Source organism: Oncorhynchus keta, chromosome 10 (genome assembly GCF_023373465.1).
Source record: "Oncorhynchus keta strain PuntledgeMale-10-30-2019 chromosome 10, Oket_V2, whole genome shotgun sequence".
NCBI classification, from domain to species: domain Eukaryota; kingdom Metazoa; phylum Chordata; class Actinopteri; order Salmoniformes; family Salmonidae; genus Oncorhynchus; species Oncorhynchus keta.
The window spans coordinates 5,901,499-5,916,533 of record NC_068430.1 but is presented as its reverse complement, the minus strand read 5'-3'; the positions used below and the strand labels follow the sequence as shown (position 1 = coordinate 5,916,533).

The 15,035-nt window shown below is 43.5% G+C and overlaps 1 protein-coding gene and 2 long non-coding RNA genes across 62 annotated transcripts in view; 2 read left to right on the top strand and 1 right to left on the bottom strand.

The window, feature by feature from the left end:
- cand2 (cullin-associated and neddylation-dissociated 2 (putative)) overlaps nucleotides 1–3,662 on the top strand; it is a 30,903-nt gene extending 27,241 nt beyond the window's left edge. For all 28 annotated transcript variants that reach the window (XM_052526226.1, XM_052526227.1, XM_052526222.1 and 25 more), the window contains one exon: nucleotides 3,034–3,662. In XM_052526226.1, coding sequence (XP_052382186.1) covers nucleotides 3,034–3,258 — 225 coding nt within the window. In that variant the 3' untranslated portion in view covers nucleotides 3,259–3,662. The remainder of the gene's footprint in view (nucleotides 1–3,033) is intronic.
- A 4,979-nt stretch (nucleotides 3,663–8,641) lies between these two features.
- LOC127932046 (uncharacterized) lies at nucleotides 8,642–13,752 on the bottom strand. The gene is made up of 2 exons (XR_008143720.1): nucleotides 12,992–13,752; nucleotides 8,642–8,822 (listed from the first exon to the last, which is right to left on the bottom strand). It is a non-coding gene; the product is annotated as an uncharacterized LOC127932046 (long non-coding RNA).
- LOC127932044 (uncharacterized) lies at nucleotides 10,629–12,311 on the top strand. Of its 33 annotated transcripts, none has more exons than XR_008143687.1 (5): nucleotides 10,629–11,336; nucleotides 11,425–11,464; nucleotides 11,628–11,817; nucleotides 11,959–12,180; nucleotides 12,261–12,311. It is a non-coding gene; the product is annotated as an uncharacterized LOC127932044 (long non-coding RNA). The 33 variants fall into 33 exon arrangements; XR_008143695.1 differs by having other exon boundaries at nucleotides 11,959–12,160; nucleotides 12,281–12,306; XR_008143690.1 differs by having other exon boundaries at nucleotides 12,281–12,292.
- Nucleotides 13,753–15,035: the final 1,283 nt, after the last annotated feature.

Below are 15,035 nucleotides of genomic sequence, written 5' to 3'. Positions count from 1 at the left end.
AGTATTCATATCCCTATCAACAAGTATTCATATCCCTATCAACAAGTATTCATATCCCTATCAACAAGTATTCATATCCCTCAACAAGTATTCATATCAACAAGTATTCATATCCCTATCAACAAGTATTCATATCCCTATCAACAAGTATTCATATCCCTGTCAACAAGTATTCATATCCCTATCAACAAGTATTCATATCCCTATCAACAAGTATTCATATCCCTGTCAACAAATTCATATTCATATCCCTATCAACAAGTATTCATATCCCTGTCAACAAGTATTCATATCCCTATCAACAAGTATTCATATCCCTCAACAAGTATTCATATCCCTATCAACAAGTATTCATATCCCTATCAACAAGTATCAACAAGTATTCATATCCCTATCAACAAGTATTCATATCCCTGTCAACAAGTATTCATATCCCTATCAACAAGTATTCATATCCCTATCAACAAGTATTCATATCCCTATCAACAAGTATTCATATCCCTATCAACAAGTATTCATATCCCTATCAACAAGTATTCATATCCCTGTCAACAAGTATTCATATCCCTATCAACAAGTATTCATATCCCTGTCAACAAGTATTCATATCCCTGTCAACAAGTATTCATATCCCTATCAACAAGTATTCATATCCCTATCAACAAGTATTCATATCCCTATCAACAAGTATTCATATCCCTATCAACAAGTATTCATATCCCTATCAACAAGTATTCATATCCCTATCCCTATCAACAAGTATTCATATCCCTATCAACAAGTATTCATATCCCTATCAACAAGTATTCATATCCCTATCAACAAGTATTCATATCCCTATCAACAAGTATTCATATCCCTATCAACAAGTATTCATATCCCTATCAACAAGTATTCATATCCCTATCAACAAGTATTCATATCCCTATCAACAAGTATTCATATCCCTATCAACAAGTATTCATATCCCTATCAACAAGTATTCATATCCCTGTCAACAAGTATTCATATCCCTGTCAACAAGTATTCATATCCCTATCAACAAGTATTCATATCCCTATCAACAAGTATTCATATCCCTGTCAACAAGTATTCATATCCCTATCAACAAGTATTCATATCCCTATCAACAAGTATTCATATCCCTGTCAACAAGTATTCATATCCCTATCAACAAGTATTCATATCCCTATCAACAAGTATTCATATCCCTGTCAACAAGTATTCATATCCCTGTCAACAAGTATTCATATCCCTATCAACAAGTATTCATATCCCTGTCAACAAGTATTCATATCCCTGTCAACAAGTATTCATATCCCTATCCAAGTATTCATATCAACAAGTATTCATATCCCTATCAACAAGTATTCATATCCCTGTCAACAAGTATTCATATCCCTGTCAACAAGTATTCATATCCCTATCAACAAGTATTCATATCCCTGTCAACAAGTATTCATATCCCTGTCAACAAGTATTCATATCCCTGTCAACAAGTATTCATATCCCTGTCAACAAGTATTCATATCCCTGTCAACAAGTATCCATATATATATTGTCTCATATCCACTTGACTTATTCCTCATTTTGTTGTGTTACAGCCTGAAATTCAAAATGGATTAAAACATTTTTTTTTCTCTCTCACACATCTACACACAATACCTCATAATGACAAAGTGAAAACATGTGTATATTAGATATTTCTGTATTTCATTTTCAGTACATTTGCCAACATTTAAAAAAAAACAAGTGTTCACACCCCTGAGTCAATACATGCTAGAATCACCTTTGGAAGTGATTACAGCTGTGAGTCTTTCTGGGTAAGTCTCTAATAAGAGCTTTGCACGCCTGGATAATTCTCCCAAGCTCTGTCCAATTGATTGTTGATCATTGCTAAGCAGCCATTTTCAAGTCTTGCCATAGATTTTCAAGCTGACTTAAGTCAAAAGTGTAACTAGGCCACTCAGGAATATTCAATGTTGTCTTCATAAGCAACTCCAATGTATATTTGGCCTTGTGTTTTTGGTTATTGTCCTGCTGAAAGGTGAATTTGTCTCCCAGTGTCTGTTGGAAAGCAAAGTAAACCAGCTTTTCCTCTAGGATTGTGCTTAGGTCTATTCTGTTTATTTTTGTCCGAAAAAAAAACTCCCTAGTCCTTGCCGATGACAAGCATACCCATAACATGATGCAGCCATCACCATGGTTGAAAATATGAAGCGTGATGTGTTTTGTTGGATTTGCCCCAAACATAACGCTTTGTATTCAGGATATAAAGTTCATTTCTTTGCCACATTATTTTGCAGTTTTACTTTAGTGCCTTGTTGCGAACAGGATGCATGTTTTGGAACATTTCAAATTCTGTCATTCCTCTTTGACATTATGGGTTATTTATTTGTGTGTAGGCCAGAACTTATTTAGGCGTTTCCATAACAAAGTGACACAGAATCACAGTTTAATTCATTTGAAATGTATATATATATATAACTATAACACAACAAAATTAGGACAAATTCAAGAGGTGTGAATACATTCTGAAGGCACTACAGCTACAACCCGTTAGTTAATTTAACCTGTTAGTTAATTTAACCTGTTAGTTCATTTAACCTGTTAGTTCATTTAACCTGTTAGTTTAGAGCTGTGAACACATAGCTCCGTGTGCAATAGTGTTTAACATGATATTTGAATGACTACCTCATCTCTGTACCCCACACATAAAATTATCTGTAAGGTCTGGCAACCCCCCCCGTTATTGTAATAGTAAGAGGTTAGCATGTCTCGGGGGTACAATATTTGTCTGTAACTTTCTCACTCATCATTATTCACGATTACTTCAGGGTTATCCGTAACCATGGTAGCATCCACATGAATGTAGAAGTGTTTAGAAACATTATATTCTTATTTACATTTTTTTTTTAAAAAGTGACTCCAAAATGACACAATACTTTTGAGCTCACTGTATTTACGTTAACGTCGCCAATAAAAGATGACATGCGCTTAACATAATATTTGCTTCTTCTATCGTGGTCCCAGGTGAAGGCGGGGTCAGTGAAGCAGGAGTTTGAGAAGCAGGAGGAGCTGCGTCGTTCAGCGATGAGGGCCGTGGCAGCCTTGCTCTCCATCAGCGAGGTGGAGAAGAGCCCTGCCATGGCCGACTTTGCCAACCAGATACGCACCAACGCAGAGATGGCCTCCATCTTAGAGAGCATTCAGGGAGACACACGCTCCAGCACAGTGGAAAGCATGGACACCAGTTAGAACCAAAGGATAGGAGGGGAAACCCTCCCAGCATAATATGAAGTTATTCTTTAAAATAGAACAGAAACCGAAGCCAATGCCCAGCATTGTTGGCTAGATGCAAAATTGTATGACTGTCATAGGCCGTATTCACTGCCACTGAAATGATTTATATTCTGCCTTGAAAGTTGAGTTGAAAACGTGCCATATTGGCTAGTCGGGATGTCGTAGGGCCTAATCAATGGCAATTATTCATCTGCCTTAACAATCAACGTTTGAGATGAAAACGTGCCTTCTGATCATCGAGGTCATACTTTATTCAAAGGACTTTTAAGCCAGTGGTATTCAGTGCCATTTTGGTAGGGCTGTGATATTGATACAGTATTCTCCGTGAATACATTGCAAATAAACAAACGTTTTGTTCATTTAACTGTGCATCGTCTAGTGTGTAAAATGTAAGACTTGCATAATGCATTACAGCCCCCTACTAATATACAGGGCATTCGGGAGAGTATTCAGACCCCCTTCACTTTTTCCACATTTTGTTACATTACAGCCTTATTCTAAAATGGATTAAATAGTTTTTCCCTCATCAATCTACACACAATACCACATAATGACATCACAATACCCCATAATGACATCACAATACCACATAATGACAAGGCAAAAAGTTTTTAAATTCATTTTTACAAAACGATTCAAAATAATCTTAAATATCACATTTACATAAGTATTCAGACCCTTTACTCAGTACTTTGTTGAAGCACCTTTGGCAGCAATTACAACCTTGAGTCGTCTTAGGTATGACGCACCTGTATTTGGGGAGTTTCTCCCGTTCTTCTCTGCAGATCCTCTCAAGCGCTGTCAAGTTGGATGGGGAGCGTCACTGCACAGCCATTTTCAGATCTCTCCAGAGATGTTCGATCAGGTTCAAGTCCGGGCTCTGACTGGGCCACTCAAGGACATTCAGACACTTGTACCGAAGCCACCTACGTTGTCCTGTTGGAACCTTTGCCCCAGTCAGAGGCCCTGAGCGCTCTGGAGCAGGTTTTCATCAAGGAGCTCTATATTTTGCTTCTGTTCAATCTTTCCCCAGTCCCTGCCACCACCATGCTCCACTGTAGTGATGCTGTCAGACCATGCTCCACTGTAGGGATGCTGTCAGACCATGCTCCACTGTAGTGATGCTGTCAGACCATGCTCCACTGTAGTGAAGCTGTCAGACCATGCTCCACTGTAGGGATGCTGTCAGACCATGCTCCACTGTAGGGATGCTGTCAGACCATGCTCCACTGTAGTGATGCTGTCAGACCATGCTCCACTGTAGGGATGCTGTCAGAGCATGCTCCACTGTAGGGACGCTGTCAGACCATGCTCCACTGTAGGGATGCTGTCAGACCATGCTCCACTGTAGTGAAGCTGTCAGACCATGCTCCACTGTAGGGATGCTGTCAGACCATGCTCCACTGTAGGGATGCTGTCAGACCATGCTCCACTGTAGTGAAGCTGTCAGACCATGCTCCACTGTAGGGATGCTGTCAGAGCATGCTCCACTGTAGGGACGCTGTCAGACCATGCTCCACTGTAGGGATGCTGTCAGACCATGCTCCACTGTAGGGATGCTGTCAGACCATGCTCCACTGTAGTGAGCTGTCAGACCATGATCCACTGTAGGGATGCTGTCAGACCATGCTCCACTGTAGGGATGCTGTCAGACCATGCTCCACTGTAGGGATGCTGTCAGACCATGCTCCACTGTAGGGATGCTGTCAGACCATGCTCCACTATAGGGATGCTGTCAGACCATGCTCCACTGTAGGGATGCTGTCAGACCATGCTCCACTGTAGTGATGCTGTCAGACCATGATCCACTGTAGGGATGCTGTCAGACCATGCTCCACTGTATGGATGCTGTCAGACCATGCTCCACTATAGGGATGCTGTCAGACCATGCTCCACTGTAGGGATGCTGTCAGACCATGCTCCACTGTAGTGATGCTGTCAGACCATGCTCCACTGTAGGGATGCTGTCAGACCATGCTCCACTGTATGGATGCTGTCAGACCATGCTCCACTATAGGGATGCTGTCAGACCATGCTCCACTGTAGGGATGCTGTCAGACCATGCTCCACTGTAGGGACGCTGTCAGAGTGACCATCTGGTTCTTAGTCATCTCCCTGACCAAGGCCTTTCTCCGCCAATTGCTCAGTTTGGACGGGCGGCCGGGCCGGCACTAGGAAGTCTTGGCGGTTCCACAGTTTATTTATTGAAGTGCCCACCGTTCTTGGAGACTTTCAATGCTGCAGACACGTTTTGGTGCCGTTCTCCAGCTCCGTCTCTTAACGGACAACTCCGTCGACCTCATGGCTTGGTTTTTGCACTGTCAACTGTGGGACCTTCTATATAGACAGATGTGTGCCTTTCCAAATCATGTCCAATAAATAACCACAGGTAGACCTACAATCAAGTTGTAGAAACATCTCAAGGAAGATCAATGGAAAACAGGATGCACCGGAGCTCAATTTCAAGTCTCATCGTCTCAAAATGGTCTGTGTGTTTATTTTCAACACGTTTGCAAAAATGTCTAAAACCTGTTTTCACTTTGTCGTGGAGTATAATTGTGAGTAGATGAGATTTATTTTTGAATCCATTTCAGACTTAAGGTTGTAATACTGAAGCAGGGTTCCCGAACTAGCGTCTCGCGAGTGGCTTTATTCTGCATTTATTGGACATTAAACTAAAATCTAATTTATAAAGCCCTTTTTACACCAGCCACCAGGAAATCAGCTCCGGATTTCAATGTGCAGTCTGCTAATTATTTTGGGGATTACGTTCCCGGCTCCCCAACCATCTGAACAACATACTTTGTATTTTTTTTTTGTAATTGGCCTGCAGCTGAATCTAGTTGATGATCACAGCCTTAAAGCCGTCATAATGCATTAAGACCCCTAATATATCACACTAGTAACCGGAAGGTTACATTTACATTTAAGTCATTTAGCAGACGCTCTTATCCAGAGCGACTTACAAATTGGTGCATTCACCTTATGACATCCAGTGGAACAGCCACTTTACAATAGTGCATCTAAATCTTTTAGGGGGTGAGAAGGATTACTTATCCTATCCTAGGTATTCCTTAAAGAGGTGGGGTTTCAGGTGTCTCCGGAAGGTGGTGATTGACTCCGCTGTCCTGGCGTCGTGAGGGAGTTTGTTCCACCATTGGGGGCCAGAGCAGCGAACAGTTTTGACTGGGCTGAGCGGGAACTGTACTTCCTCAGTGGTAGGGAGGCGAGCAGGCCAGAGGTGGATGAACGCAGTGCCCTTGTTTGGGTGTAGGGCCTGATCAGAGCCTGGAGGTACTGAGGTGCCGTTCCCCTCACAGCTCCGTAGGCAAGCACCATGGTCTTGTAGCGGATGCGAGCTTCAACTGGAAGCCAGTGGAGAGAGCGGAGGAGCGGGGTGACGTGAGAGAACTTGGGAAGGTTGAACATGGGAAGGTTGAACACCAGACGGGTTGCGGCGTTCTGGATGAGTTGTAGGGGTTTAATGGCACAGGCAGGGAGCCCAGCCAACAGCGAGTTGCAGTAATCCAGACGGGAGATGACAAGTGCCTGGATTAGGACCTGCGCCGCTTCCTGTGTGAGGCAGGGTCGTACTCTGCGGATGTTGTAGAGCATGAACCTACAGGAACGGGCCACCGCCTTGAAGTTAGTTGAGAACGACAGGGTGTTGTCCAGGATCACGCCAAGGTTCTTAGCGCTCTGGGAGGAGGACACAATGGAGTTGTCAACCCCTGAGCTGACAAGGTACAAATCTGTCGTTCTGCCCGTGAACAGGCAGTTAACCCACTGTTCCTAGGCCGTCATTGAAAATAAGAATTTGTTCTTAACCGACTTGCCTAGTTAAATAAAGGTAAAATAAAAATTTTAAAAAACAAAACCGTCATAATGCATTAAGGCCCCCTAATATCACACTAAAGCAATTATAATGCATTAAGACCCCCTCCACCCTAATATATCACACTAAAGTCATTATAAAGCATTAAGACTCCATAATATATCACACTAAAGCCATTATAATGCATTATGACCCCCCACCCTAATATATCACACTAAAGCCATAATGCATTAAGACCACCTAATATCACACTAAAGCCATTATAATGCATTATGACCCACCCTAATATATCACACTAAAGCCATTATAATGCATTATGACCCCCCCCACCCTAATATATCACACTAAAGCAATTATAATGCATTAAGAACCCCTAATATCACACTAAAGCCATTATAATGCATTAAGACTCCATAATATATCACACTAAAGCCATTATAATGCATTATGACCCCCCACCCTAATATATCACACTAAAGCCATAATGCATTAAGATCAAATCAAATCAAATTTATTTATATAGCCCTTCGTACATCAGCTGATATCTCAAAGTGCTGTACAGAAACCCAGGCTAAAACCCCAAACAGCAAACAATGCAGGTGTAAAAGCACGGTGGCTAGGAAAAACTCCCTAGAAAGGCCAAAACCTAGGAAGAAACCTAGAGAGGAACCGGGCTATGTGGGGTGGCCAGTCCTCTTCTGGCTGTGCCGGGTAGAGATTATAACAGAACATGACCAAGATGTTCAAATGTTCATAAATGACCAGCATGGTCGAATAATAATAAGGCAGAACAGTTGAAACTGGAGCAGCAGCACAGTCAGGTGGACTGGGGACAGCAAGGAGCCTTCATGTCAGGTAGTCCTGGGGCACGGTCCTAGGGCTCAGGTCAGTTGAAACTGGAGCAGGAGCATGGCCAGGTGGACTGGGGACAGCAAGGAGTCCTCATGTCAGGTAGTCCTGGGACATGGTCCTAGGGCTCAGGTCCTCCGAGAGAGAGAAAGAAAGAGAGAAGGAGAGAATTAGAGAACGCACACTTAGATTCACACAGGACACCGAATAGGACAGGAGAAGTACTCCAGATATAACAAACTGACCCTAGCCCCCTGACACATAAACTACTGCAGCATAAGACCACCTAATATCACACTAAAGCCATTATAATGCATTATGACCCACCCTAATATATCACACAAAAGCCATTATAATGCATTAAGACCCCCTCCACCCTAATATATCACACTAAAGCCATTATAAAGCATTATGACCCCCCACCCTAATATATCACCCTAAAGCCATTATAAAGCATTATGACCCCCCCACCCTAATATATCACCCTAAAGCCATTATAATGCATTATGACCCCCCCACCCTAATATATCACCCTAAAGCATTATGACCCCCCACCCTAATATATCACACTAAAGCCATTATAAAGCATTATGACCCCCCCACCCTAATATAATCAAACCATATCATTAAAACAGGCACATACAGTAAATACTATTGACAGGTGTATAGATCATTTATTGAACAACAAAGAGTCGTGGTCCCAGATCACTCGTGTTCCTCGCTACGTAGCCTGGCGTTGGGGTTGGTGATCTTGATGGCCAGCTGAGCTGCCCTCTCCACGATCAACTTCCTGTTCTTAGACGACACGTTGTGGGCTATCTCTGCGGCATGGGTCCTATGGAGGGGGGAGATAGTTATAGTAACAAGACACAGGAGGGCAAAAGGGGGAGATTTCATTTCTCCGGAAACACCTGGATGTCATCAGGGTCAATTAAATTTTCAATTCAGGAAGTAAACCACGAAATTCAAATTCCTCAATGCTTATTTAATTCAAATGGAATGATCCCCCCCCCCCTGACTGTCACCAATTAAAACAAGTGAATTTGAAGAGCCATCCATACACCACTTAAAAAAATCTAAACATGCTATATTCCTAAACACCAAAAACGTATAGATGAAGCCCAGCCACGTTCCCGGCTGATGTTGTAACAGGTACTGGCTATAGAGAGAGCTAAGGCTGGGGAATGGGCACTTCCTCTCCCTCCTCGTTTAAACGCCTGGCATGAGTATGGACGACCCAGCAGGCCACGATGACAGTAGGAGGAGTCAGGGAAGGAGGAGTCAGGGAAGGAGGAGTCAGGGAAGGAGGAGTCAGACCCAACTAGATTTATAGGTCATTATACGCAGGACATCTACTGGACACACATGCACAAGGGTAAATCCACATAGCCTGGTCAAGCAGACAGACCGCTACCCTCCTATTTCATTTCAGAATGTGAGCTATTGTGAGATCCGGCTGTTTTTAACCAGGCTAGGACACAAACATAAGCCAAAAGGAAATATTGCACTTGAATGAACACCTCATAATAATGAATAGGCTTCTAAGAAAAAAGATTCACAAGACTTAGACAAACCAAAGCATAACATTGCACCACACGCTGAACCACCAGTCTACTTTCTACCCCTGGGCTACGTTCAGTAGGCTACCCAAACGTTGTTCATGAACTGTCATGAATAAAGCCAACAGGACTCCGTTGTATATAACATATTTTTCTACGGTGAATGTTCCACAAACGTGGTGCCCTGCTGGGCTGAACGCAGCCCTGCTGAACCCAGCCCTGCTGAACCCAGCCCTGCTGAACCCAGCCCTGCTGAACGATCACAGGTGGGATTCCATTTCTGAACCCTTCTTGTCATGGATTTAACAATGCTGAAAAGCTCATCCAGTCAATGCGTACACCAATCAAATGCTTACACCAAGCCAATGCTTACACCAATCAAATGCTTACACCAATCAAATGCTTACACCAAGCCAATGCTTACACCAATCAAATGCGTACACCAAGCCAATGCTTGCTTACACCAAGCCAATGCTTACACCAATCAAATGCTTACACCAATCAAATGCTTACACCAAGCCAATGCTTACACCAATCCAATGCTTACACCAATCCAATGCTTACACCAATCCAATGCTTAGGGCAATCAAATGCTTACACCAATCAAATGCTTACACCAATCAAATGCTTACACCAAGCCAATGCTTGCTTACACCAAGCCAATGCTTGCTTACACCAAGCCAATGCTTGCTTACACCAAGCCAATGCTTGCTTACACCAAGCCAATGCTTGCTTACACCAAGCCAATGCTTGCTTACACCAAGCCAATGCTTGCTTACACCAAGCCAATGCTTGCTTACACCAAGCCAATGCTTGCTTACACCAATCAAATGCTTACACCAAGCCAATGCTTACACCAATCAAATGCTTACACCAATCAAATGCTTACACCAATCCAATGCTTACACCAAGCCAATGCTTACACCAATCAAATGCTTACACCAAGCCAATGCTTACACCAAGCCAATGCTTACACCAAGCCAATGCTTACACCAATCAAATGCTTACACCAATCAAATGCTTACACCAAGCCAATGCTTACACCAAGCCAATGCTTACACCAATCAAATGCTTACACCAAGCCAATGCTTACACCAATCAAATGCTTACACCAATCAAATGCTTACACCAATCAAATGCTTACACCAATCAAATGCTTACACCAAGCCAATGCTTACACCAAGCCAATGCTTGCTTACACCAAGCCAATGCTTGCTTACACCAAGCCAATGCTTGCTTACACCAAGCCAATGCTTACACCAAGCCAATGCTTTTAAAGCCGTGACGGGGAGAGCGCAAGTGTGTCTCGTTTGAGACCAGCTACTACTCATTGAGGCATCAGGTAACCGTTTAGAGGCAAGTCGGTAAACGGAGGGTTGCCAGTTTGAATCCCAGGTCTGAAAGGAAAAATCTTGCTGGACGTGAGGTGGCAACCGGAGGGTTGCTGGTATCAAAGTCTAGATGTCATTGCCTGTCGTTGTGCCCTTGAGCATAAGACCTAACCCCCCACAACAACTGCTCCTCGGGAGCCCTAGCTGCGGTCGAGTCTGCAACGACCGGATGTTCCGGTTTTCAGGGGAAATGTAACGAGCCTGTGACACGACTTCAGCGTTTGGACATTGACGGGATTGGTTGAACAGTGCAGAAATGAAAAAACAGCTTTTCTTCTTGTCAAGACCAGTACATAGGCCTGACACGTTAGGTTAGGCCCCAGTGTAACAGGTTATGCCCCAGTGTAACAGCCTCAGTGTAACAGGTTATGCCCCAGTGTAACAGCCCCAGTGTAACAGGTTAGACCCCAGTGTAACAGGTTATGCCCCAGTGTAACAGCCCCAGTGTAACAGGTTAGACCCCAGTGTAACAGCCCCAGTGTAACAGGTTAGGCCCCAGTGTAACAGGTTATGCCCCAGTGTAACAGGTTAGACCCCAGTGTAACAGGTTAGACCCCAGTGTAACAGCCCCAGTGTAACAGGTTAGGCCCCAGTGGAACAGCCCCAGTGTAACAGGTTAGGCCCCAGTGTAACAGGTTAGGCCCCAGTGTAACAGCCCCAGTGTAACAGCCCCAGGCCCCAGTGTAACAGCCCCAGTGTAACAGGTTAGGCCCCAGTGTAACAGCCCCAGTGTAACAGGTTAGGCCCCAGTGTAACAGCCCCAGTGTAACAGGTTAGGCCCCAGTGTAACAGGTTAGGCCCCAGTGTAACAGGTTAGGCCCCAGTGTAACAGCCCCAGTGTAACAGGTTAGGCCCCAGTGTAACAGCCCCAGTGTAACAGGTTAGGCCCCAGTGTAACAGCCCCAGTGTAACAGGTTAGGCCCCAGTGTAACAGCCCCAGTGTAACAGGTTAGGCCCCAGTGTAACAGGTTAGGCCCCAGTGTAACAGGTTAGCCCCAGTGTAACAGCCCCAGTGTAACAGGTTATGCCCCAGTGTAACAGGTTAGGCCCCAGTGTAACAGGTTAGGCCCCAGTGTAACAGCCCCAGTGTAACAGGTTAGGCCCCAGTGTAACAGCCCCAGTGTAACAGGTTATGCCCCAGTGTAACAGGTTAGGCCCCAGTGTAACAGGTTAGGCCCCAGTGTAACAGCCCCAGTGTAACAGGTTAGGCCCCAGTGTAACAGGTTAGGCCCCAGTGTAACAGGTTATGCCCCAGTGTAACAGGTTAGGCCCCAGTGTAACAGGTTATGCCCCAGTGTAACAGGTTATGCCCCAGTGTAACAGGTTAGGCCCCAGTGTAACAGCCCCAGTGTAACAGGTTAGGCCCCAGTGTAACAGCCCCCCTGTATTGTGTGTGTCTTTCGTGAGGCTAGGATAAAAGCTGAAGTCAAATTAGGTTAGCAAAGTAAAATAGCTTAATGTAGCCATCTCAATGCATTTAGCTAGGCTAGCAGGCTACATTCATTGGTTGGCTGGATGAGTTTGCGTTCAAGTGACTAATTAGTTCCCAAAAAATAATGGATTACCTTCATTTAACCAGGCAAGTCAATTAAAAACAAATTCTTATTTACAATGGACGGCCTACCCCGGACAAACCCTAATGATAATGGGCCAATTGTGCGTCGCCCTGCGGGACTCCCAATCAAATCAAATGTTATTTGTTTCATGCACCGAATAGAACAGGTGTAGGTAGACCTCACAGTGAAATGCTTACTTTACAAGCCCTTAAACCAACAATGCAGTTAAGAAAAATACCTCAAATGGAAGAGATACAAGTAATTAAATGTAAGGAATCGAACCAGGGGTCTGTAGTGACGCCTCTAGCACAGAGATGCTGCACCACTCAGATCCCAAAAGCATCATGTATAGTATTCCTCAAAACACTGGTCACTGTGTGTGTGTGTAGGTTTAGCTATGAAATGACTGCCAATTGCTCTCTTGAACGCAAACTCTTCCAGCCACACAATAAAAAGGTATCTTGCCAGCCAATTCACCCAGTTGACTCGTTAATATACCCGCATCATTTGTATCAACTTGTTCATGTTGATGTGCAGTGTTTCACGCTTCAGTAGAGAGATATTTGCAGCGAAAGGACAAAAGCGCCGCAGACTGCTGTGATCTCAGACATGATGGGACAGTCACGTCCCTTTAGTTGACAATTAGCCATATGGTCTCAGAAAACGAAACCGCCTAGTTTCCCCAACTTTTATTTACGTTTCGTCAAAACCCATAGACCGAATACACTAGCATATATCATTTGGACAACTATGGATCTGCAACAACAACAAAAAATAGACCCGTTGCTGCTTGTAGAGTCAAATAACGTTAGCGGCTCCGTTTTTTAACCATAATTTGAACGGACATTGCAGTGTCCAATGTGTCCGCCTTTATAACAACCACACATCTAAAATAACGATAAAATATATAAAGTTCGATTGAATATATAATGAAATATCGTTGATTTTAATGGATTAAAGTGATATACTTATAACGATGCTTCCAGATTATCACGTTAATTTACGGTTCGGTCTCGTATTCCTGCCTGGAGGCAGATGAAGGAAACAGGGTGGAGATTGTTCTTCCTTCCTCTTCCGTGTCTTTCTAACAAATATTTAAATAACTACACCAAGATAGATCACAACCTGTCGTTTCCAATTGAAATAAATGAGTCTTAGTGGGCAGAGCCAAACACGAGCAAGCGAGATTCTATTGGCTCGTTCTAGTATTATTTGCATATTTCCGTTTGGGACCGCCTATTCTGTGAAGTGTGCATATGTAATAACTCAATTCGCCTTCCCACTTCTCGTAAACAACGCGATTTTTTACAACTTTGGCAAAGGGTAAATTCTTCAAGACGTAGTCCACTCTGTTCATAACATATTTCTAGGTTTTGGAAATAAAAAAACTGTATTGAGATCAAATGTTTCATCGGTTAGAAAATGTGCAGATTGTCGGGTGAAATCCATCATCCATCATTTTCCACTGCTGGCCACATGGCTACCATATTTGGTAGTGGGTGGAAACGCCAAGCGGATGCTTCATATTTATACATCCAGTGAAATATCTTTCACATTGTTCTATCTGGTGACTAAGCTTCTTCTTCTTCTTCTTCTTCTATGGGTTTTATGGCGGACTACAAACCTGAAAGGTGTATTGCCGCCACCAACTGGACGGGTTGAAAAAAAACAAGGCAAAACAAAAATCCATTCGTGATAGGGGAAAACTAATTTATCCTGGACCTCCTCTCCACCTTGGCAGTGCGATTAATTACCACAGCTATAAAGGCCACAATGTCCACCTTCTTAATAACCTTTAAAATATCAGGGTCCTGCTGGTGAAATGGAATCCCTGTAGCCTGCAGTGAAGGCCTATCCACTTTAACCACGTCCAAAAGCTATACAGTGATCACACTGCATTGGTTTTGGGATAAATGCTATGACTATGCAGTTTATATACCCCAACTGCACTTGAGTAGGGATGAGACTCCATATTTTTTTTTAAACCCAGAAGAACAGATAGACTCTTCACTCTTCAACATCGACTTCCCATCAGATGCCAGATATCACCCCCTTGTTCGCGAAGAGACACGACACGTCAAACTTCTTAACTCAGGTGAGACGCAACACACGTTCTTTCTGATCCGCAGCAATACAACAACAACAACAACAACAACAACCGAAACAAGGCCATCTCTCGTGATCCTTACAGCCTTCTCTTAACCCAGCACTTTCTCCACCAGTTTGGAATGTCTCAAATGGAATCACTCAAGAATGGTAATCCGACCAACTGCTCCTCATTAACAAACCGTACTCCTAGAAGATACGAAGGGACATTCTCATCACTGTACACTACTTCGCTGTGTTTTCCATTATTTTGGACAATATTCCAATTCTCCTCGATTCTACGGCCATTAGATTCCCAATCCACATCAGCGTCCACATCCGCCATCTTTCCTCTCAACGATCACCACAGTCCTCATTTATAGTTGACATGGCGGAGATTTTACAGCGGTCGGCATTCAATATGTAGCATTTACCGTCCCCAACTGAACTATAGTAT